The following is a 21,617-nucleotide window of genomic DNA, read 5'->3' on the forward strand; positions in this document are numbered from 1 at the left end:
AGAGAGAGAGAGAGAGAGAGACCATGAGGCTATCATTTACTCTGTGGACTGGTCTTTCAGGCTGTGTGAGGAGAAGGAAGCTCTGACACACTTTGTTACATGTTAAAACTATCAACATGGTGAGAATGAATCTTTTATTTATCTTATTCAACATGTCTTTTTTCATTTATTCATGTTCTTAACAGTGTCATAGTAGAGGGTATAACTTATAAAACATGTTAAAACGGCAAAATGAAATGCACTAATGGAGAATGATATTATCTCTACAAAAATGGAGCAGCTTTTAGTTTTGTGCATTCTACGTGTCCACATTGTATGTGATTTCTGTCCTGCAGATCCCTGTGCTGGTGGCTGTTTCTGTGTTGGCAGTGACGGTGCTGTACTTCCTCCTGCGAGGCTCTGCAGGAGAGAAGAAGAAGACGCAGCCTGTCACTCTGCAGGACCCTGCGGTCAAATATCCTCTCCAGCTAATAGAAAAACAGGTAGGCTGCATACAAACACACGCGCACACACACATACATACATACACGTATCAAAACAGTCTGTAGCTCTAGTGGGAACTGTACTAAGTATGAAAAAATAACCCTGATGATGACATAATGGGGCCTGCTCTTTAGATTTTGACCATGATTTTTTAAATCTGTTTCCTGTAAGTCTCCAAACACTATGGAAGTGCAATACTAAATTGCTGGAGTGCCCCTTTAATTTTGTATAACACAATATTCAACTGCTATGTCATGAATACAATGCAGATAGATAATGTGAGGGAACAATGTAGCATATAACTCACTGCAGAAATTAAGATCTGAGCTTACATTTATAGTCTAGTTTATTTGCTACAAAAAACATGGCTGGCCAACAAAAAGTGTCAATCCACATGAAACCCGGAGGTTAAACATTGTCATGTTTCGTTGGCCAACCACTGTTTTAGTTTTAATGTGTCACTATAACAGACAGATATAAGACATTAGTTAAATGCCCCATTTAGAGGAATGTTTGTACTGTATTGTTGTATATATTGTTTGTTACCAAAACTAATCAAAATCCAATCATCAATCTGTTGTGTAACTGAAGCTCATATGTGGGCTTTTTGAAGTAAAATACCTTAACACACAGTTTCCTGGTTAAATAGCTTTAAGGTTGGAAATAATGTATATGTCTGTAAAACTAAATGATGATTTCAATGAGTGAAATATTCAAACCCCAGACTCCATGTTTTTATGGCTGCACCATCACTTCAAATGGAAACATTTTGGATGTCTTGTGCTTTACTTTATACACTTTTATCCACAATTCAGACTGACTCTGGGATCTCCAAAGAATTCAAAATCAAGTTTTGTGGGTCTGGCTGCACAGTATGAGTTTGTAATGACTGACCCACCAACAGAACAGTGAAGTTTAATGTGTTTTAAGCCTGGGGATCCAATTTAGCAAGGTTATGTGCTCTCATGTTGATTTTGTTGTGTGTGTCCTTGTGTAGGAAATCAGTCATGACACAAAGAAATTTCGGTTTGGCCTTCCCTCGTCGGCTCATATCCTTGGACTGCCAGTAGGTACTGAAACACTAATTTTCTACCAGTGCTTTACTGTAAGATGATTCAAAGTATCTTAATGAGAACAAAGCATGATCAGCACACTGCAGCAGTTGTTCAATATTAATGTAAGTTTTCAGTCAGTCCTCAGTGTACTCCTTATGAAGCTTTAGCACCTCGGCCTTAGACCTGCTGAGTTTTCGTCCGTCTTGATCTATGATTGAATCCACCAACTGAAGTGCAACACATCAAAGAATAGTAGGTTACATTTAGGGGACATAGATGAGATTAGGAACGATAAAAAGTCAGTCTTTCAAGAAAAAAAGTATATGCTGGTGTATTAGAGCTTTATTAGTGTCCCAAATTGCAGTGAAACATATCGTAGTATTAGCTATTGAAAATAATGCTGTGGAGGTGAACGAAGAGCCTAAATATAGTTTTTGAAATTCCTCATGCATTTTCCCCCCTCAAACCCACTCCTCACCTATCCTGACTCCTCTCTGTCCTCTGCACCAGGTCAGCATGTGTACCTGTCAGCCAAGGTGAATGGCAGTCTGGTGGTCAGAGCCTACACGCCAGTCTCCAGTGATGAGGACCAGGGATATGTCGACCTTGTGGTAAAGGTAATTAAAATTACTGATATATGACACATAACAACAGAAAACACCATGAAATGGCTCATAGGATTTTGTTTGGGTTGCTGTAGGTATCAGCTGTCTACCTCATTGTCTTTTTTGATATCTTATGTCAGTTGCACTTTTTATTAAGTCATCCTTTATTAAGTATAGGTTGTAACTAATGGCTTTATTAATGACTTATTTTTTAAGCCATTCAAGCCGTTAATATAGTTGTCAGGTTGTTAGAAAGTCATTGTAAAGGGTCATGATAATATTCCATCAAGTCTGCAGTTGAAAATGTTAAATGCTGCCAAAAAAGCTGCGAGCTTCCAAGCATTTGCAAATGCAGATTGAAAAGTAGCTGATGGTAAGCACTTTTTGTTATGTCCTACTGCTCACACCAGTGACATACCGTTTTTATGTGGCACACAGCAGCAGCACATGCCAGTAAAGATTCATCTTACACCAGTAACATAAAGTGTCTGTGTGCCATATGCCAGTTGAACAGCAGTGACATACCATGAGTCAAACATATGACACTAAAACACACCACATGCCACATAGCAGCATGTCATGATCAATAGTGGCATATGTCAGAAAGAATCAGTGGGAAGTGGTACATGACTGTGGAACATAACTGACATACTGTAACAGTGATATACCATACCATACCATGCTATACCATACCATACCAAATTGACACAACACTTTGTGTCATGCTAGAGCAATATAATGGCTTATACTATAAATGGCTTACTATGAATTGCCATCATTAAAGCTATAAGTCACAACCTTTGAACCCTTTATACAGGGTAGCTTATTAGAGGTTGTACACTTATGTCTCATTGGCAAGACCCACAAAAAGGTAAAAATCTAATGAAGTAAATATCAAATCAATTTAAATATCTAATGTTTTAAAAAGGAGACTCATAAGACTTTAGCCTTAAAGCTGTTTTAATCAATAGTTTCTTATTAGCAAAGGATCCAATGACAATAACATCATCATCACCCGACTAAGCAGTTCCTTACAGCTTGGAGCATTTTAGTGTCTTTCAGCCTATTGTTTTGGTTTTACAGCCACAACTTTACTTTTTTTTTATTAACTCTCATCACTCTTCATTAACCTTATGTCCAGCTGTAACCGGCAGCTGTATGAAAGATGCTAATGAAAAAGCTCCACTGTACACTACCTGCTCAGCATCAAATAGCAAACAAAGTTAGTGACTAACTGGTGAACATGGTGGTGCATTTAGCAGCTAAAGAGCAAGATATTTCTATCATTAGTTGGTAGAAACCAAAACAGAGCTAAAAGGAGAGCAAATATTGGACTTTTGTCAGGGGGACAGAAAACACGATTCCACATTAATGCTAATCTAATGGAAGTCTAAATAAGCAATTGTTTGCTAACATGTTCCGCAAATCAGCTTTATAAGGTGGTAACACAATGTTGTGTTTACAGCTTGTTATGCTGAGACCAACTGGCCAAAAGAACATGTTAATAGGTTTAAGTGGATGTTTTGATATTTTGGATGCAGCTTGCCACAAAACAGAAACTCCTGCCCATTAAATTTACTAATTAGCAGGAAAACATCTTTTTAATGCCCTGAAGAGCCACTGATAGGCGATAAGATCAAACACTAAAACTGTTCTGTAACATCTCCAGGTGTACTATAAGAACAGTCACCCCTCCTTCCCAGATGGAGGGAAGATGTCTCAGCACCTGGACAACATGGCTGTTGGAGACACCATTGACTTCAGGGGACCCAATGGACTGCTGGTCTATAAGGGGAATGGTATGGCATGTGTGTGTGTGTGTGTGTGTGTGTGTGTGTGTGTGTGTGTGTGTGTGTGAAAAGAAAGAAGGAAAAATACAGAAAGAATAATGAAAGAATATTGAAAACACTTCCTGTATTTGTATATACTTACCCCAGCAGATGTCACTGTGGTACAATATAAGACTGTGTCTGCGCTACTTTGGCCAAAAATACAAACTGACATTGAGACTTCTTCTCTTCTATTCAGGTCAGTTTTCCATCCGACCTGACAAGAAGTCAGAGCCGAAGGTTCAGAAGTTTAAGCACGTTGGCATGATCGCTGGTGGAACAGGTTCATTTACATTTCTTATGAATTAATGTAATTAATGCATGTATTGATTGAGAGGAACATCTCTGCAGAATGAAATATCCTGCTCTCTGAGAAAAAAAGCGCCTAGGCACCTATTGCCTGTTGTATTATATTATAGATTATATTTGTGTGTTGCAGATAGAGGGATTGTTACTGTATAGGTAAAAAGTGAACAGTTCTGCAGGTTCTGTGGCTTTTCTCTCTTTTTGAGCACTTAAAGCTTTCATATAGTTTAACTTTCAGGTTCATTTGATGATATTTTCTTTGCAGCCACACTGTTGACAATACCATATTATTGTGAAATGAGAAAAGGCAACATTTTTCCTCCTTGTCATCCCCTCAGATAGACATGCACATCCTCTGAGACTAACTTTAATGTCTTTTACCATCACAGGTATAACTCCTATGCTGCAGTTAATTCGCAGGATCACAGAAGACCCCAATGACAACACCAAGTGCTCTCTCATATTTGCTAATCAGGTCAGCTCTGTGCAATACTGTATTGTTTTGGGAAAGCTTTCCTTGTGTCTCATTGGTAAATAGTATTACTGTACATAAATGAAAATGCTCTGGAGAAATAACATCTTTGTCACTTGCTGTCTCAGACTGAAAAAGATATTCTACTGAGGGAGGAGCTGGAGGAGGTGAAGAAGAACCATCCTGACAAAGTTAAGGTCTGGTTCACGCTGGACAAACCTCCACAGGGTAAGGCAGCATTTCTTTAACTATGGACCTAACAACAAGGTGTCTGGCGGCTCACACTTCATACAAACTACCCTTTGTGATAAAGGTTTCACTGTGTAGTGTTTTAACATCAGATCAGGTGGTGGGTGCTGTTTTTCCATCACAAACAATTAAAGCTTACAGAGTTTCCTACAATGGCAGGTGCTGCAGGCAGTGGAAAAATGTTACCTCTGACCAAAGAAGCAATAGTATTTATGTGTAATGTGGACTTTAATGTGTAATGTGGCATTAAATTGAATTGTAAATTATTTTGAACACCAGCACTACAAAACATTTTAATGCACAATGCAAAAAACCCTTATATTTTAAAGCTTCACTAATCAATATTTTTATATTAACAATTGGGATGCTTGTAGTGATAAACTCACGGAGAATTATCAACGACTCCACAGTTCCCCTCAGCTCTGCAGAGTATTTTAGCTTCTTTCAGCTCACTGTTTTGGTTTTATGGTCTCCAACTTTACTGTTTTGGTTCAGTTTGTCACTTTAATCAGTGTCATTTTCAGCTGCATCAGTCTTAAAAAACCCCTGAACACTACCTACCCAGCACCTAAAAGCAGACAGACAAAGTGACTAACTGGTGAACATAGTGGAGCATTTAGACATTTAACATATTCATTAGGTTGCCAGAAACATGACTTTACATGAATGCTAATGTCGGTTTGAATCTGCTGGATGTGTTAAAAGGTAGCAGTTTGCTTACATGTTAGCCGTATCAACTTTACAAATTTGTGTGATTTTAAGTGGGCAAAAAAAACCAAACTGGTTAGTGCACCTTTATCAAGACTTTTGGTCATAGATTTAGGCGTCATGACACATTTTTAATAAAACAAGAAAAATGAATCCTAATGAAGTTAAATGATTCCACTTGTTGCCATATAGTTCCCCTTGTTTACTGATTTTCTTGTTGTCAGTGTCAGTGTCTTGACACAAAAACTGGGTAAGACTGGATGCACTAGTACAAGAAACTGCATTTGAGATTAAATGAAATGAATGAAACAGTATTGGATAGAAATAAAATAATCTTACCTCACCTTTATAAATAAGGAGACTCACTGAGAAACTGAATTAGTTTTTAAACAGACTTGTAGCCATGGCTCTAGAGATGGCAATGTTGGTCTGCCACCACAGCTTTGGTGCAGATTGAAATATCTCAACAATTATAGGATGGTTCCCAAAGGATGAATGCTATGACTTTCATGATCCCCTGAGTTTTCCTGTAACGTTTGTGGATTTTGAGTGAAATGTCTATTTTGAACTGTTGAATTAATTGCCATAAAATTTGGTACAGACATTCATGTCCCCCTCAGTATGAATTGTCATAACTTTGGTGGTCCAATGACTTTTCCTTTAGTGCCATCATCAGGTCATGACTAAACAACTGCAAAACTAACGACACACCCTTGCACACCCTGCACCTTTATAGAGCATTGAATAGCATGTGACCAAAACTCTAAAATGTGTCTTCTGGGCCTTATACATACACTTACATAACACCAACTCTTAAGCAAAATACAAAATATCACAATAAAAATGACATGTCTAGCTTTATGTTTTCAGTCATACTGTCATTTGAATGGTCATTTCAAATATAAAAGATTACTGAATTGAACATTACACCTTACTTCGCAAAATATAGGACATGATGGAAACACTTTCCATGAATAGATTTATCATGTAACTATACAGGATATACATGTGAGTATTAGTGCAGTGGCAGGCAATATGAAACTAAATAAATCAGTCTCAAAGCCGGTTTCACTGTTGAATATTCAGAGCAAGTAACTGAGCAAAGACTCCTCAGCTGAAGAAAATCCCTGCAGGCCAAGCAGGGAGATATCTCTAACAAGGTGTTACAGTAGCTTAGCAAAACTCTCATGTCTTCGTTTGCATAATCCTTAAAGGGAACAGAAATTAATTAGCATAATATTGTTACATAATCTCTGTTGTCAAGGCCTTGAAAGCTGCTTGTATTCTGTCTTGTTGCATCTTCATTATTTCCACACAGAATAGAAATCGGCCCTTCATCATTATTCATTAGAAAAGGTGCACTTGCTCTTCCTTAGTAGTGTCATTATTTGGTTGCCTTGGAAGGAGGTATGGATGAAAGCACAGGTTGAAGAAACCTCTCGTGTTTCTTGTTATTAATGACTTCATTGAAACTTTGAGCAGAAAACTTAATCTACACCCAGAGAAGATCAAAAACTAAGCAGATCATTTTATCACAGATTTGATTCTTTCTTTTCATGTCATGTCTTATCTGTGAGAAGAAGAGATCCTCCTTTTGGTTCTGCTCACCCTTCACCACCGCTGCTGCTGAGGCACAATGGAAAGAGAGATGAAGTAAAAATAATAGGAAGAAAAAGTGTTTCATATTTATTATTCTCTGGCGATTAAACCATAGGTAAATCCTGTCACATTATGCTCACACAGAAACAGGATGGAGGCTCTTTTAGTTTTTTGGTTGTAAATATGCATAAGAACTGTGTTAAAAGGGGAATTTTTTCAGAGAATCCATCGTGAATTAGTTTCATAGCTATAAAAATAATGAAATAATGAGTTGCAACTGATTAAAAATCAGGTTCTCTGAGGTTGAAGGTCAAGCTGTCTTTATCTCTGTGTTGTCTTGTTCTCTAGACTGGCGCTACAGCTCAGGGTTTGTGACCTCCGACATGATCAAGGACCACCTCCCCGCTCCGTCCACTGATGTCCTGGTTGTCCTGTGCGGTCCACCACCGATGATCCAGTATGCTTGTCTGCCAAATCTAGACAAGCTGGGACACAAAACAGAAAACATCTTTGCATACTAATTTTGTGATTTACTATAAAACTGGTTTATTCTCTGTAATCATCCAGTCACAAAACAAAACCAAATCAATGTATGAACACTACTGACGATCTAATACTATCCAACATCACAGGGGTATTATGTATGCCTAATGCTGATAAGACTACTTTTGTCATTTAAACATGTGTGATTTTCGATGTCATTGACACATTGACACTTGGTGCAAACCTGTACCATAAAATGTGTATGTAATTGCCATCAAAATGACCCAGTAACATAAATGTTCAAGAGACTCAGGTATACTATACAGTATCAAACTGCCTCTCTGTGCTTACCTTTTATACAAGACAACTGTCACTTTTAAAATGAAACTTTTTGGGCTAAAATGTACATTTCTGTGAAATAAAGACATAAAAACTGAAGTTCCTCTTCTTTTCAACTGAAATTGTTTAAACACATCAGATAAAGTGTGATGCTTTGTCACACCAAGCAGATAAGATCCTACTACTTCCCCAAACTGTGTTTACCTGTTAAATATTACAATAGTCTATAACAGCGCGTGCTTAATTTATGGTAAATTGTTTCATCCAGAATATCTTGTCCACTGCATTCAAACATTAAACTACAGAAACAGTAGCTCCAGATTTAGTAATACCTAATTGACATTAATAATTATAACACAAAGACTAAATAATCATGCTTTGTATTATTTTATTATTATTATTATTATTATTTTTAAACAAATGAGGTTGTTATCTGTAGTATCTGGTCAGGAACAGTCAGTTGAAAGCACCAGAACATGTGAGTAAGTAGACCTTGAGTGGGTGAGATTGTTTTGTCAATACTTCACAATATATACAGTATGTAGGTCTTTGGTGGTGCGTTCACAATCCTCAGCCCACATTCTCGACGTCCGTGAAGGCATCACCGGGTAATGGGCGTGTTTCTCTTCACCAACATGTCGGCGGAGGAGTAAAACTTTGCCGTCAATATTTAGTAAGTTTCGCCGTCCAGCTATCCGTTCTTGGAGGAATATGGTTTGTAAGCGCAGCGTTGACTTAGTCAAGCCTTTGCAGAGCGGTTTACTATGCAGGTTCATAGTTTTATGCGTATTTATTAGCGTTAACTTGCCGGTTTCTGACAGTGAAGGAATCAGTCCAGAGAGATGTCTCATCTGGGGTCCAGGGCTGAACCCCGACATAGTTTTACCAGTCCGCTTCTTCTTCATTCAGGCGGTCAACTCCAAAGGAGAAAACCTGACTTTATCTCCAGGTAAAACCATTATAAATACAGTGTGTGCTCATATTGTCATTATTGTAAACACAGCATCACTGAAACGCTAGTAGAGCGGTTACTGCCAAGGAATGTTAGCTAATGTCAAGCTAATTTCCTACTGCACCAGATTTAAAGCTCTGCCGGAACATATTAGAGCTTCAAGGCTATAGACGTATTTTGCCATTATAACAGTTGTTTTTTCAAGTTATTGTCGACAAGAGCATATCAATAGTCTAATTTTGAACCTACAAAACAGTTTTAGTGTTCATAATTCATCTTGGATGATCTCTAGCCTTGATACAAAAGACTCTTTTACAACCAAAACAATCAAATATATTAATGTTCTGTGTTTCTGTAATAAAGCTACAGCAGCCCTGTCAACAGGTCTGTCACTGAATGCTCTCCACTTATGTCGTTCAGGTAAAGACACATTTAAAGTGAAGATAAGTTCCCTGGATAATAATGAGCACATCCGTGTCCACGTCCCTCCACCTCTGGACAGAAGAGACGGCTCCTTCTTGGTGAGGTACCGGCTGTACAGCACGGCCCTGAAAGGCCTCAGAGTCCAGGTCCTCCATCAAGATGCTGCCGTTGCCAAGTCACCCTACACTGTACCAGGTGTGTTCTGTGTCATGCATTATAAACAGAGTGACTGAAGGGCTGAGTGGGAAGAGCACATGCACACTGTATCACCAAAGTGACAACATGTATGCACAATGAGTACTTACCATAAAAGGAGCCTGTCACTGTCGTTCGTATGCAAAATAAATGAACATCCTGTTATTTTATCATCATTTCTAGAGGAAGTTATTTTGCAATTGTGCCTAAAGCACAAACATGTCACTTCACAATCTACCTCCAGTTCTTGTGATGAACATCAGATGCTTTGAAAAAATGGTGTGAGGAAATTGTTCATCATGCAAGTCCATCCTATCTCAGAAATTAGGCTTTACTACAACTTGTGAAACAAATCTGAAATGTAAAAATGCCGGTGCTTTGCGAAAGGGGGAAAAAAGGGGAAGTCACAAATGTCCCCTTGCTTTGAGTTTAGTTGTTTCAGTGGGAACTGCAAGCTCTCTTATCTAACCCTGTTTTTTTGTTTTTGATGCTCAGGTCCAGTCTATCATGAATACTGTGACTGTCCTGAATCTGATGCCTCCGTCTGGCAGGACGTCATGCAGTGTCCCGCTAAGGAGCCTCAGATTCTGGCGGACTTTAAATCTTTTCCAGCGGTCGACCTGCAGCAGCTCAGAGAGGAAGTGCCTCGCAGATTCGCAAATAGAGGAGGTATCATTCATTACGCCATCATCAACAATCAGCTCTACCGCCGCACGCTGGGAAAATACACCGACTTCAAGATGTTCTCTGATGAAATACTGCTGTCTCTAACAAGGAAGGTAAGGATTGTACCACTGTTTTTGCATGTTTTGGCCACTATTCCTACAGCTTTATTCAAGAGACTGTTATGGTCTTATTTGACCAGAGATGCACAATATGATCAGGAATATTTGTCATAAAGCACCCATGTTTCATTAATGACAAATTACCTTTCTGTCAGAGCCATGTGACATCACTTGATTACTGACTTCTGTTGTCCTGGGATCTTTAATCTGCTGTTTAAGGTGAGGGTGCCTGATGTGGAGTTTTACATCAATGTTGGCGACTGGCCGTTAGAGACCAGGAGAGCGGATGCCAGTCCCGGGCCTGTTCCAGTCTTGTCTTGGTGCGGCTCTACAGAGACACGAGACATTGTCCTCCCCACCTATGAGGTCACACACTCCACTCTGGAGACCATGAGAGGTGTCACCAATGATCTGCTGTCTGTCCAAGGCAATACAGGTAAAACACACACACACACACACACACACACACACACACTCCCTAGCCACTGTGAGGCCTGATGTAGCAGTGACGTGATGCCCTGTCTGTATAAGTTACCAATCCGTTTATGGGGACAAAGTTCATACATTTGTCCCTGTACTGCCAGGTAGTTCGCATTCCTCTTTAAATACAAATCACTTTTACTGACAAGTTCTGAAGGTCGGTGCAGCCATCTTTTCTGCTTGGAGCCAGGACCTTCTAGTTTAGGAGTGCAGGGTGTTGTGTTTCACACTTTGGAAACACGCTGCGCCACCTCGGACTGAAGCCAACGCTAGCTTACTGGGAACACCGAGCGCTGCACATTTGAGCTAATGTTAGCTACTTTAGCCAAATTGTGCCAACAGGGCAGGTATCATTATCAAGTAACATTAAACTTACTGAGATATTGCTACAGTAATCTCTGACCTTAGTAAGTCCTGGAGTCGGGGAGAGCAGCAGGTGAGCCAACTGTCAGTCACAGCTGTCAATCAACGCCCACACAGCAGACATCAAAGCTACTGTAAGTCTTCAAATCTTACAAATGAAGCAATGATTTCTAAAATGACCACCAGCACACTTATTAGAAGGCTTGAATTTGGCGATTGAGACCAAAATGAATCATTGAAAAAAATGATTGACTTAGTATTTCTAGAGAGAAGTTGTCGCGTTTTGAATGGGAGTCGATTGGAACCAGGGATTTTTTGGAGCCTCGCTACTGTCGGTGGCATTACACTTAAATAAACTTCCATAGTGGCTTCAGCCTCAAGCCATGATAGTTACCGCTTGGTTCAGGTTGACCAGATGTTTATCTGTCTGCAAGGGGGAGCTACAGGGTTCAGTACTGGGCCCTCTGGTGTGAACAGTGGACATAAATTATCTTTCTTTTGACTGCAGCAACTCATTATTATGTGTTTTTTTTCTTTTGTTACTATGAGTTTTTTTAGTCGTCTAGAAAAAAAGTGATGTACCTCTTCATATTTATGCATGCCCAAACTTACTTAATTTTGATTACTATTGACAACTCCTCCTTAAAGTGCCTTGGATTCACACTGAATTACAGTTTGTCTTTGCAGTACACCTGCAACGATTAGTTGATTAATCGCTCAGTCAATCAGGAGAAAATGAATGGGTGACTATTTAGATAATCGATTTATGGTTTTAGTCATTTTTCAAGCTTGAGGTTTATTTTAAAATAGGTCTTGTTTTACATTTGAAGCTAGAAAACGTTCTTAAGTGGCCACGTTCTTACCTCTATTACTGTGGATCCTCAAGATTCACCATTGGCTTTAATCCTTACACTCACCAGTATGTTTTGTATGAGAAAGTGCGCTGACCAGTTAATGAACAATTCATAGACAAATCCACCGATAGTTTTGAAATTAAATCAAGAGTCCATCCTGATTAATTAGTATTCTTCTTAGTATATAGATTTGTATACCGTTCTACATTCTCCCACAGCTGTATTTGCAGTCATTCCTTGTGTGTGTGGTTTTGCCTTTTGATCAGACTTGTGTGAGAGAAAGTGGCAGTTGATGAATGTAAACAAGTGAGGGGAAGTAGCCACCCGCACTCCAGGTGTATGTTGTCTTTATAGTACAAGTGAAAACCCTGGAAAATATTATGTAACTTGTTGTAGGTACATACAATTTCTCCACACAGCTCATCTCTATGGGAAAACAAGAAGTAGAAGTGTGAAGTTTTATGCACCAGTGCAGATGGAATATTCAGTTATGAACCGTATGTGTAATAATTTATGAAAGCTGATGCTTTTAGAGCTTTTAGGACCACATATCTTCTCGGTTCCTGCCGTCTTTGGTAACATTTGGACCGCTTCCTTCCAGGGCCTCCTTGGGCTAACAAAACAGATCGGGCATTTTTCCGTGGTCGGGACAGTCGTGAGGAGCGTCTTCAGCTGGCCTCTCTGTCCAAGAAAAATCCTGAGCTGTTGGACGCAGGAATCACAGGATGGTTCTTTTTCAGAGACAGGGAGAAACATGTAGGCAAGGCACCGCTTGTTGGATTCTTTGACTTCTTTAAGGTGAGGAAAACATAGATAAGTAAATACTTGTATTCTAATGTACCGTATATCATTTCTATCACAAAACTTTAAGCTACAATGTGCAGCTTTTCTCCTTGAGGCAGGAAGAGCCTTGTCGTTCAGGCCATCTCCTCTTTTGGCCAAGTTCTTGTCCCACATGATGACTAGCTGTTTATACTCAGAAACAGCATGTAAGGACACTTACACATTTAAGCATTTACTGTTTCATCTCTCTTCAGTACAAGTACCAAGTGAACGTGGATGGAACGGTGGCAGCGTATCGGTTTCCTTACCTGATGCTCGGGAACAGTCTGGTTCTAAAGCAGGACTCGCAGTTTTATGAACATTTCTACAGCCATCTCAGAGCTGGCACTCACTACGTCCCTGTGAAGAGAAACCTGTCGGACCTGTTGGAGAAAATCAAATGGGCCAAAGAGAATGACTCCGAGGCACAAGAGATTGCCAGAGCGGGTCAGGCAGCGGCCAGAGAGTTGCTGCAGCCCAGCAGACTCTACTGTTACTACTACAGAGTACTGCACATGTACTCAGAGCGGCAGACAGGACAGCCAACACAACATGCAGACATGGAGCTGGTGCCTCAGCCGGACGACCACACTGCTGTGTGCAGATGTGAGCGCAAAAGCCAGAAAGAAGAAACGATTGTGAAGGATGAACTATGATGGACACTGTCTTTAGTCTTTAATGAATGTCATTTCTCTCTCAAACATTCCTGACATGGAAGGAGTGAAGAAAATGTGAATTTCACTGATTACCATGTAACACTGTTCCATGTTGGGCAGTATAGAAAGTTTGAACTAGCAGGATGTCTCTCTGATATTATAATTTCACACAAAATAGTTCTGTTTTTTGTGTTGTTTTGGTACTTTTTGTAAAGCTCTGGTTAGTAATGCAAAAACCTGAAGATATAATTACTGTTTTGTAAATGTGCCTTTGCATGTTTTTCAATGACAAGCATTAGATATTTGTATACAGTTTTATCTTAAAATACATACTGAAATAAATCTTATTTTTGAGAGTTTACTGAAAAGTCCTTATTGAACATAATAAAACTTTCATTTTTGTTATTGAGGTTTTTCCTATAATCTCTAACAAGTACATCACAGCAGTTAAAGAGTACTGTACGTACAGTTGGTGCTACAGGGTCCATACATATGGGGTTAATGACAGAAACTGTTCTGTTAAATCATTCATCAAGAATAACACAACTTTTACTTTTTCTCCCAAAAAATATGTTTGATTATAGTAAAAAAAATCAGTAACTGGGACTGTATCACTCACAACCTCCACTCGGGCAACTTCTACAGTTTTCTGCTGAACTTGTATTTTGACTTGCTGCTCTTGGTTCATTTGACTTCATATCGGGAATGCAGATGAGACACTAGTACACACACCTTGTGTATTCTCTTAAGGTTAACCTGTAATTTTCTTCCAATGTGCATATTACAGCCCTCTTAAAAATGTTTAGCTGTAGTTTGGTATTTAGGTGCTGACAAGAAGTCAGCACCTGGAATAATTTACCCCTTCAATTTATACACACAAGAAATATACTTTTCAATTCAAATCCTTTATCAAAATTAAAACACAACAACAATACACACAGCACCAGAGTAATCTAGATAAAGTAAATATGTTAATATTTAAATTACAAATATAGTGTGACAATTAAAGATGTACAGTAGTTACAATTTACATTCAAACATTTTGATGTATTTCACTTGTGAGTAAAGTATTGCTTTTGCTGATGAATGATAAAAACAAATATTTCCCCCTCCTGCCCCCCTTGCTATATATGGGAACATAATTTAAGAAGACAAGAAAAACAAAAGAGTAAGTTTTCTAACTCTCTCCAAGTTATATCTATATCATAGATTTTCCATGCAATTATGTCTGTGTTAATAAAATGACTTCACTAGCTACTCTTCCACAAACCTAATACTCTCCTTACAGAAACAGTACATTCATTATTGGTTTTAATTCACTGCAGAATGTGCCACAAATTTTTGAAAAAGTAAAGCGTTTTCAGTTAAAAGTACTCATACATAGAACAAATGTTTCTCTTCCAAATTGTAGAATAGTTTATGCTAAAATGTTGCTCAAGCTGCTCAGTGTTATATGCACCACATCTCTGTGAACGAAGCATCGACTTGGTTCACATTTACATGTTGTCTAGGCACAGTGAGACTTCTATGCAAATGTATCCACTGAAGTGTCAAGTCATTCTTTGGTTATTGTTGTCTCTAAAAAACACCTTCCCATTCACTTGGAGTTTGCTAGACATGCAGGTAAATACAGTGACCTACTACCATCAGGTGAACTCCGTCTTTAAGCTGGGTTGAGTGTATGCATCTTGGGTTACAGCACAATAGTTTATACAATTCAGTTCTTTCCTCCAAGAAACTGTAAAAGGGTACTGAGTTTTGTTATAAATCATATTTAAAAGACCTTTTCTCATATGGAAGGAATTTTATTTGTATCTGCTACAAACATGAGTTCCTGAAATTTGTTTTTCCTTCCATGTGATGACCCTTTTCTTCAAGAGCACCCTCGTTTTTCTTGAGTTTATATGATAAAGACAGTCCTCGAGCACAACACTACTTGTATATCACAAGTTTTGACGAGTCACAGCTGGAAAACCACAGGTGTAACTAATGACATTAACAACAACTCTGTTCCTTTTACATGCAGCAGTGAGCTGTGCAAGCAAGGCCCCTTGTGGAAAAGCACATCAATAGAGTGAAAACATCATTAATGTTATTAGTTACACCTGTGTTTGTCAAAATGTCCACTGTGAGAAGGTTTTGTTAAAAAAAATCTAAATGCTTCGGATAAACTGATTTTAGGGGGAATCCTTGACCAAATATGTATTTAGAGGGTGTTTATTTGAACATACTTGGAAGATAATTCCACATATTTTAAACCTTTGGTATAGCTTCCCTTGTTTTTTGCCATCATGTAGTTCAGAGTAAAATGCACATTGTGAAATTTACACTGTAAAACACAATCTCTAACAGTCAAATCCAAAACCCACTAAAACTTTTTAGAAAATTTTTGGACTAATCCAAACAGCGTAAAACCTTTCGGCTCTGTTTGTTCTTTTGTTTGAATGTCGTGTTTAAATCCATTTATGAATTCACCTTTTGAAAAATAGGACTCTTAAGTAAACAGCAGAAAGCTCTAAAGTGGTTACAAAGTTGTACACAACCGGTCTTAATGATGGCAAGAACCAGGGTGAAAATGGCCAGAAGGTTCTTTCAAATACCTCCTACTTTATCAAATTCAGCATCTTGGCAGATAGGAGGTTGTTTCTCAAGAGACGCATCAACTGCCTCCTAATTTCTACCACATAAAGTTTATTACTGTGTCATTTTATCAGGTTATTTGCCATTAAATGTTATGAGTCCCTTTGGTTCAGCTGAATTTAATCATGAGTGTGAGAGAGTCCCCCTCTTTCTTGGTGACTATGGCCTGCATCATTCCTGTAGGCGTATGGAGATACCTCGAGCCTTTGAAGAAGTTCTCAATAAAAGCTCTGTCAATCTTGTTGCACTTCCCGATTGCGGCCTCAAAGTTATTGCTGAGGACACCGTAGATATTCCCTGTGTCACTTTTCTTCCCAAAGAACAAGAAGAGGGCGTAGCAGTCCTTGCCGATGGAGGTGCAGAAGTCTACCATCCTCTCATACATGTTCTTGTTGCTGGATTCCATCTGGGCCATCTGGACGGACTCACTGCAGATCTCCGGGTTGACGCTACCCTCATTGGTGCCCTCCCTCTCAGGTAGGTGCAGCACCTGCACGGCAATCTGGATCCGAGGGTTCTTGGTGGGCTTCTCCAGCAGGGCCCACACCCAGTCAGCCCCCAGGAGGATGCGTTGCTCAGGCGTCATGGCTGTGCAATTGAAGATGTCCGTCATGTTAAGGTTGACACTCTGGGAAATGTAAGTCATCAGGAAGACCTGTGGGAAAACAGCAAACAAGTATGAAACTATTTGATCCCTCCAGTTTGACAACAATCGAAGTATGGACACTACCAGTCAAAACTTTGGACACACTTTCTCATTCAAGTGAATTGGAGGGTGTGTCCAAACTTTTCATTGGGACTGTATATCAAAGTTCAAGGTAGTTACCTGAGTGAGCACCTCGGGGCTGGGGTGGAACTTGTCCTCTGGGTCCTTGAAGAGAAGGTACTCCTGGGTTCTAGATGAGGCGGCTGAGATGCAGTCGTTGAAGAGAGGTATGAAATCGTTGGGCTTGGCAACGGGGGCCCTCCTTAGTGTGGAGAAGATGCTCGGTCCAGGAGATGTGTTTTGATAGTAGGGGGGGCAACTGGAGGTGTCGCGTTTGAAGGTGGAGTGGAAGGTGACATTCTGGAAGGGCCTAGAAGAGCGTTTGCTGATGGTCTGCCCCATGGTGGAGTGATGCCGGAGGGCGGGAGATCAGAGGGTGGTCTCCCTAATACACTGGAAAGAAGAGTAGAAGATAGTCTGTAATCTCAAATGAACATATGGTTGGTAAAAGATGAATTTAGTAGTTTGATAGTTGTGTTACTGAGGTACAAAGGAGAACCACCATTTGTGTAATATTACTGCCAATGCAAACTCAACATTTACTGCTTTACTGCTTCAAATTAAAAGCTTTTAAATGACTAAATAACAGGAGACTTTTATTGTGAAGAATTTACAGGAAGTGAAACATGTTCCTCACTGAATTAGCAGAGCTTTGTTAGTGGCACTAAAAACCAGTCGAATAACAACATATGGACATATTTGGAGCTATTTGTTCAGCGGATCAATTAGAAATAATGCAGGGAGGAATAGTACAAGCAGAAACAGCCACAGTGATGATGATGTTTGACGAAGAGCTGCAGATGACCAGCACACCTCCAACAGGTAAACAACTTACTACTTTACTGTGCTATGCATATGCATAAAATGTTGGAAACTTCAGAGCAGTCTGCAACCAGTGCTTTTTGGTCACAAGGATTACTTCTATATACATTTTTCTCATTATTTAACACATCAGCCACTTTTAACATGAACATTTGACATTGTGACATTATATATATAACTGAAAATAAGGAAAAGCATAATAGGTCTCCTTTAACAGTTAAAAAAGTCAATGCACATTAAAAATCTACCAATCTTCTGCACACCAATTCAGTAGGAATACTATGATCTGTGATATCTCCCAACAAGCTGTACAAATGAATATAGATACTCACCAGGATGGGTCTGGAAGTTTCTGCAGTTCCAAGTCCACTACCTGCCTTCCGCTCCTCTCCCCTGCCCTGCTAAGATACACAGTGTGTTTGTGTGTGTGTGTGTGTGTTGGTATATGTATGTGGAGCTCAGTCTTCACTCTACTGACGTGTACAAGACTTAGTAGAATAGAGGATTTTCTGTGACAGACATGAAGTTTCAGAGGGGAGTTGCTGACAGTGTTAGCATAGGTGTGGTGTTTATAACTAAGTCAAATTTTAGGTAAGTCAACAAAAGACTCATCTTACCAGTTAACTGTGAGCAGCAGCTTGTAGACTGGGGTAAGCCTGAGGGGTTCGATTGTTAAACAAAGCACATAACTGTCTTTTCAGTAGGAAGCGCAAATAAGGACATGTAGGTTGGCTCAGAAGCTTGTCGTTTGGCTCTATTGTCATGCCACATTAGAGGATGAGGGGGGAGGTTCACTTTAAATTCCTAAAAAGGGGAGAACTGGTTAGGAGGGTTTTAAATGTTAAGTCTAATATTAAATTCCAGCATAAAACCTGGTATTTATGTTTAAAAAATTAATGACTTTTTTACTCTGTCAGTGTGTGCATGCATGTACCTATATATACACTGTCTGTATATGCGCTGACTGTGCTTACATTAGCAAAATTTTACTTTCAATCACCATACATGAGCTACTGCATTACCACTCCAGAAGCAGAGGATCCAGTCTGTCAAAGTGCTTTTATTTTATCAGTCAAATATCACAGTCTACTGCCCTATGGAACCATTTTGTTGTCATTTGTGCAGTCATACATACATTTTCTAAAAGTATAGGTTTTATTTCATCCCTAAATGGACAGGGTGAGTTATACTAATACAGACCTAAAAACAGTGCTGTACCAGAGATTATAGGGGAGAACAGGGTAAACTGAATCATAATTTGTGCTGATATCAGACAAAATATTCTCATCATGTTGAAATTGTTGAACATTCATGCAAATTAGAGCCCAGCCAATATGACCTTTTGTAGCCAGTTTAAAAGTTAACAAAATACAATAAATATACATCAGCCAATATTCTTTTTTTTTTTTTACATAAACACACAACATAAAACATATTTTTAATAATTTCACCTTAAAGCAGCATTAAGGGATTTTTTTGGTCACTTGGGGGCAGCAGAACAAGCTGAGAACACAACATTGACATATTGTCAATCTAGACAGTTGACGCGTTAGCAAACAGTTGCCTATTCACACATCCAGCAGATACAATGCAACATTTATCATTCATTTGATGTCATGCTTCTGTCCACCTGACAAATTTAAGTTCAATATTCACACTCAACTGCTGAGAGAAATATCTGGCTCTATAGCTGCTAAATGCTCCACTATGTTCACCAGGTAGTTGACAAGTGCACAGTGGTTTTTCAAACTTCTTCCCTCAAAACAGCTGCCTGCTGCTGCTAGAAATAAGGTTGATGAGAGAGCTGAGACTGCACCAAAACAGTAAAGTTGTAAGTTGTAAAGATGCTAAAAAGCTCTGAGCTCATTTAATCCATTTTTAAGTAAAAATATTGATTAATACAACTTTAAAATTGTTTTAAACAACTTTTGACTTGTCAGTGCTTTCTGGTAGGAAAGCTATTTCATTAGTGACACGGTTTCTTGGCATTACTGTACTGCAGTAAAGTAAAGCCATCTTTAATATCAGCCATGCTGATGTATTGGTCAAGCTCCGATGGTAATAAATGCATTTCCAGTGTCCCCATAATTTTTTACTCTCACTTGCTGTAAAAGATCCTGTCACTCACAGATGCCATACATCACCATATCTGACTGTCAATCAACTTTCTTTCAACATTTTACATATCAAACAGTTGTTCGATGCTAATCTTTAAAAATTACTGTGATTCTGTCTTTCTGTCTTCACACTGATCTGTACTCTGTCCCTGTACATTCAACTGAGGAGCTCTCATCATCTACAAATCAACTTTCAGTCTGGCCTCCATTTGTTACACTTATGCTTATAGTCTTGTGCACTCGTTCAGCACAGATTCCAGAAAAAGAAATTACACTCTGCATATCATATGACTGCCATTAAACAGGGACGGCTCATTTGACCCTGTTCTCCCCTTTGATATTTCAGCACAGTATATACAGTACACAGTGGTCATTGTGATCATTAGAGGGTAAATTGCATAGGGAAACATGGCAAGCAGTAAAAAATTCTTATGAAGCTCACTTCATTATAATAAAAATAAAGAAACTGAAAAGTAATTTGACCTTTCTGTAAGCAACCCTTGACCTTTATTTTCCACACTGTGTAAGTCCACTGTATCTACAGTGTGACTGTAGGTGTTACATGAGGTATCAGTGGCTAGTAGAAGTACAATGCATTCAGAAAATATTCAGACCCTTTCACTTTTTTCACATTTTGTTATGTTGCAGCTTTATGCTAAAATCATTTAAATTCATTTTTCCCCCATCAATCTACACTCAATACCCCATAATGATGAAATGAAAACAGAATTTTTTGGTGTGTAGAAACATCTCAAAGATGATCAAGACAAATGGAAAGCACCGAGCTAAAATCAAGTGTCATAGCGAAGGGTCTGAATAATCTAAAATCCTGTTTTTGCTCGTAATGGGTTACAGAATGTAGATCGATGAGGGGGAAAAAATTAATTCAATTATTTTAGCATAAGGCTGCAACATAACAAAATGTGAAAAAAAATGAATGAATACTTTCTGAATGCACTGTAGATGTAACCCACTCCACACTGCAGTGTTAGGCTGGGGCTTGAGGTACAGTTCAGGTATGTGATTGGCTGCTACAGGTCTCTGTGGTGGATTGACAGCATTAGTGAGCCAACAGCGTCAGGTCATTGTCCTTCAAACTAGCGCCATCTGAGACCGCCTCAGCTCCTTCCGCAGCTCGTCTCGGCTGAGCAGGTACTGGAAGCAAAGCATCATGGGAGTGGCAATGAGTTAGAGAGCTTGGGAGTTGGTCTTAACCACTGAGCTAGGATCAGTTATCACATTTAGTTTCTGTAAATTTGGGTATATTAGAAAAACAAATGAGACCAGGAGAGACTTTTATTTTGTGTCATATTGCTTCTTGGTAAGACAGCTTTTCCAGAACAAACAGAGCTACATTTTAAAAGTCTAACTTAAGAGGCAACTTCAGGTTCATGACAAGGACTATGGACAAGGACTACAAGAACTATATGTCCCGACACAGGCCTTGTTTGTTAATAGAAATTATACTGCTTATGTTTAAAAATACTACATACTGTATAACATGCTGTATAGCACCTTTTGGGATGTACAGTATGAGAACTGATCCAAAATCAGAGTCACACCAGCTTCACTGCAGAATAAGCAACAATAGACCTTTTTCACAACAGATATTCT

At 39.0% G+C, this 21,617-nt stretch overlaps 4 protein-coding genes across 5 annotated transcripts in view; 2 read left to right on the top strand and 2 right to left on the bottom strand.

The window, feature by feature from the left end:
• cyb5r2 (cytochrome b5 reductase 2) lies at positions 1–8,227 on the top strand. The gene is made up of 9 exons (XM_067588918.1): positions 1–119; positions 336–482; positions 1,481–1,553; positions 2,049–2,155; positions 3,813–3,942; positions 4,172–4,255; positions 4,668–4,753; positions 4,879–4,978; positions 7,655–8,227. The coding sequence occupies exons 1-9, from the start codon at positions 117–119 to the stop codon at positions 7,825–7,827; spliced, it is 903 nt and encodes a 300-aa protein (XP_067445019.1). The 5' UTR covers positions 1–116; the 3' UTR covers positions 7,828–8,227.
• Positions 8,228–8,737: 510 nt separating this feature from the next.
• poglut3 (protein O-glucosyltransferase 3) lies at positions 8,738–14,019 on the top strand. Its single transcript, XM_067588917.1, has 6 exons — positions 8,738–9,077; positions 9,501–9,698; positions 10,194–10,477; positions 10,703–10,919; positions 12,782–12,978; positions 13,218–14,019. Exons 1-6 carry the CDS (start codon positions 8,840–8,842, stop codon positions 13,656–13,658), a joined length of 1,575 nt encoding a protein of 524 aa, XP_067445018.1. The 5' UTR covers positions 8,738–8,839; the 3' UTR covers positions 13,659–14,019.
• A 1,785-nt stretch (positions 14,020–15,804) lies between these two features.
• Positions 15,805–19,147, bottom strand: rep15 (RAB15 effector protein). The gene is made up of 3 exons (XM_067588919.1): positions 18,219–19,147; positions 17,125–17,457; positions 15,805–16,953 (listed from the first exon to the last, which is right to left on the bottom strand). Exons 2-3 carry the CDS (start codon positions 17,404–17,406, stop codon positions 16,408–16,410), a joined length of 828 nt encoding a protein of 275 aa, XP_067445020.1. The 5' UTR covers positions 17,407–17,457; positions 18,219–19,147; the 3' UTR covers positions 15,805–16,407.
• Positions 19,148–19,280: 133 nt separating this feature from the next.
• The window catches only part of ppfibp2b (PPFIA binding protein 2b), an 85,942-nt gene continuing 83,605 nt past the window's right edge, over positions 19,281–21,617 (bottom strand). For both annotated transcript variants that reach the window (XM_067588915.1, XM_067588916.1), the window contains one exon: positions 19,281–21,158. In XM_067588915.1, the coding sequence (XP_067445016.1) occupies positions 21,096–21,158 (63 nt within the window). In that variant the 3' untranslated portion in view covers positions 19,281–21,095. The remainder of the gene's footprint in view (positions 21,159–21,617) is intronic.

This window comes from Thunnus thynnus, chromosome 5 (genome assembly GCF_963924715.1).
Source record: "Thunnus thynnus chromosome 5, fThuThy2.1, whole genome shotgun sequence".
Classification (NCBI taxonomy): domain Eukaryota; kingdom Metazoa; phylum Chordata; class Actinopteri; order Scombriformes; family Scombridae; genus Thunnus; species Thunnus thynnus.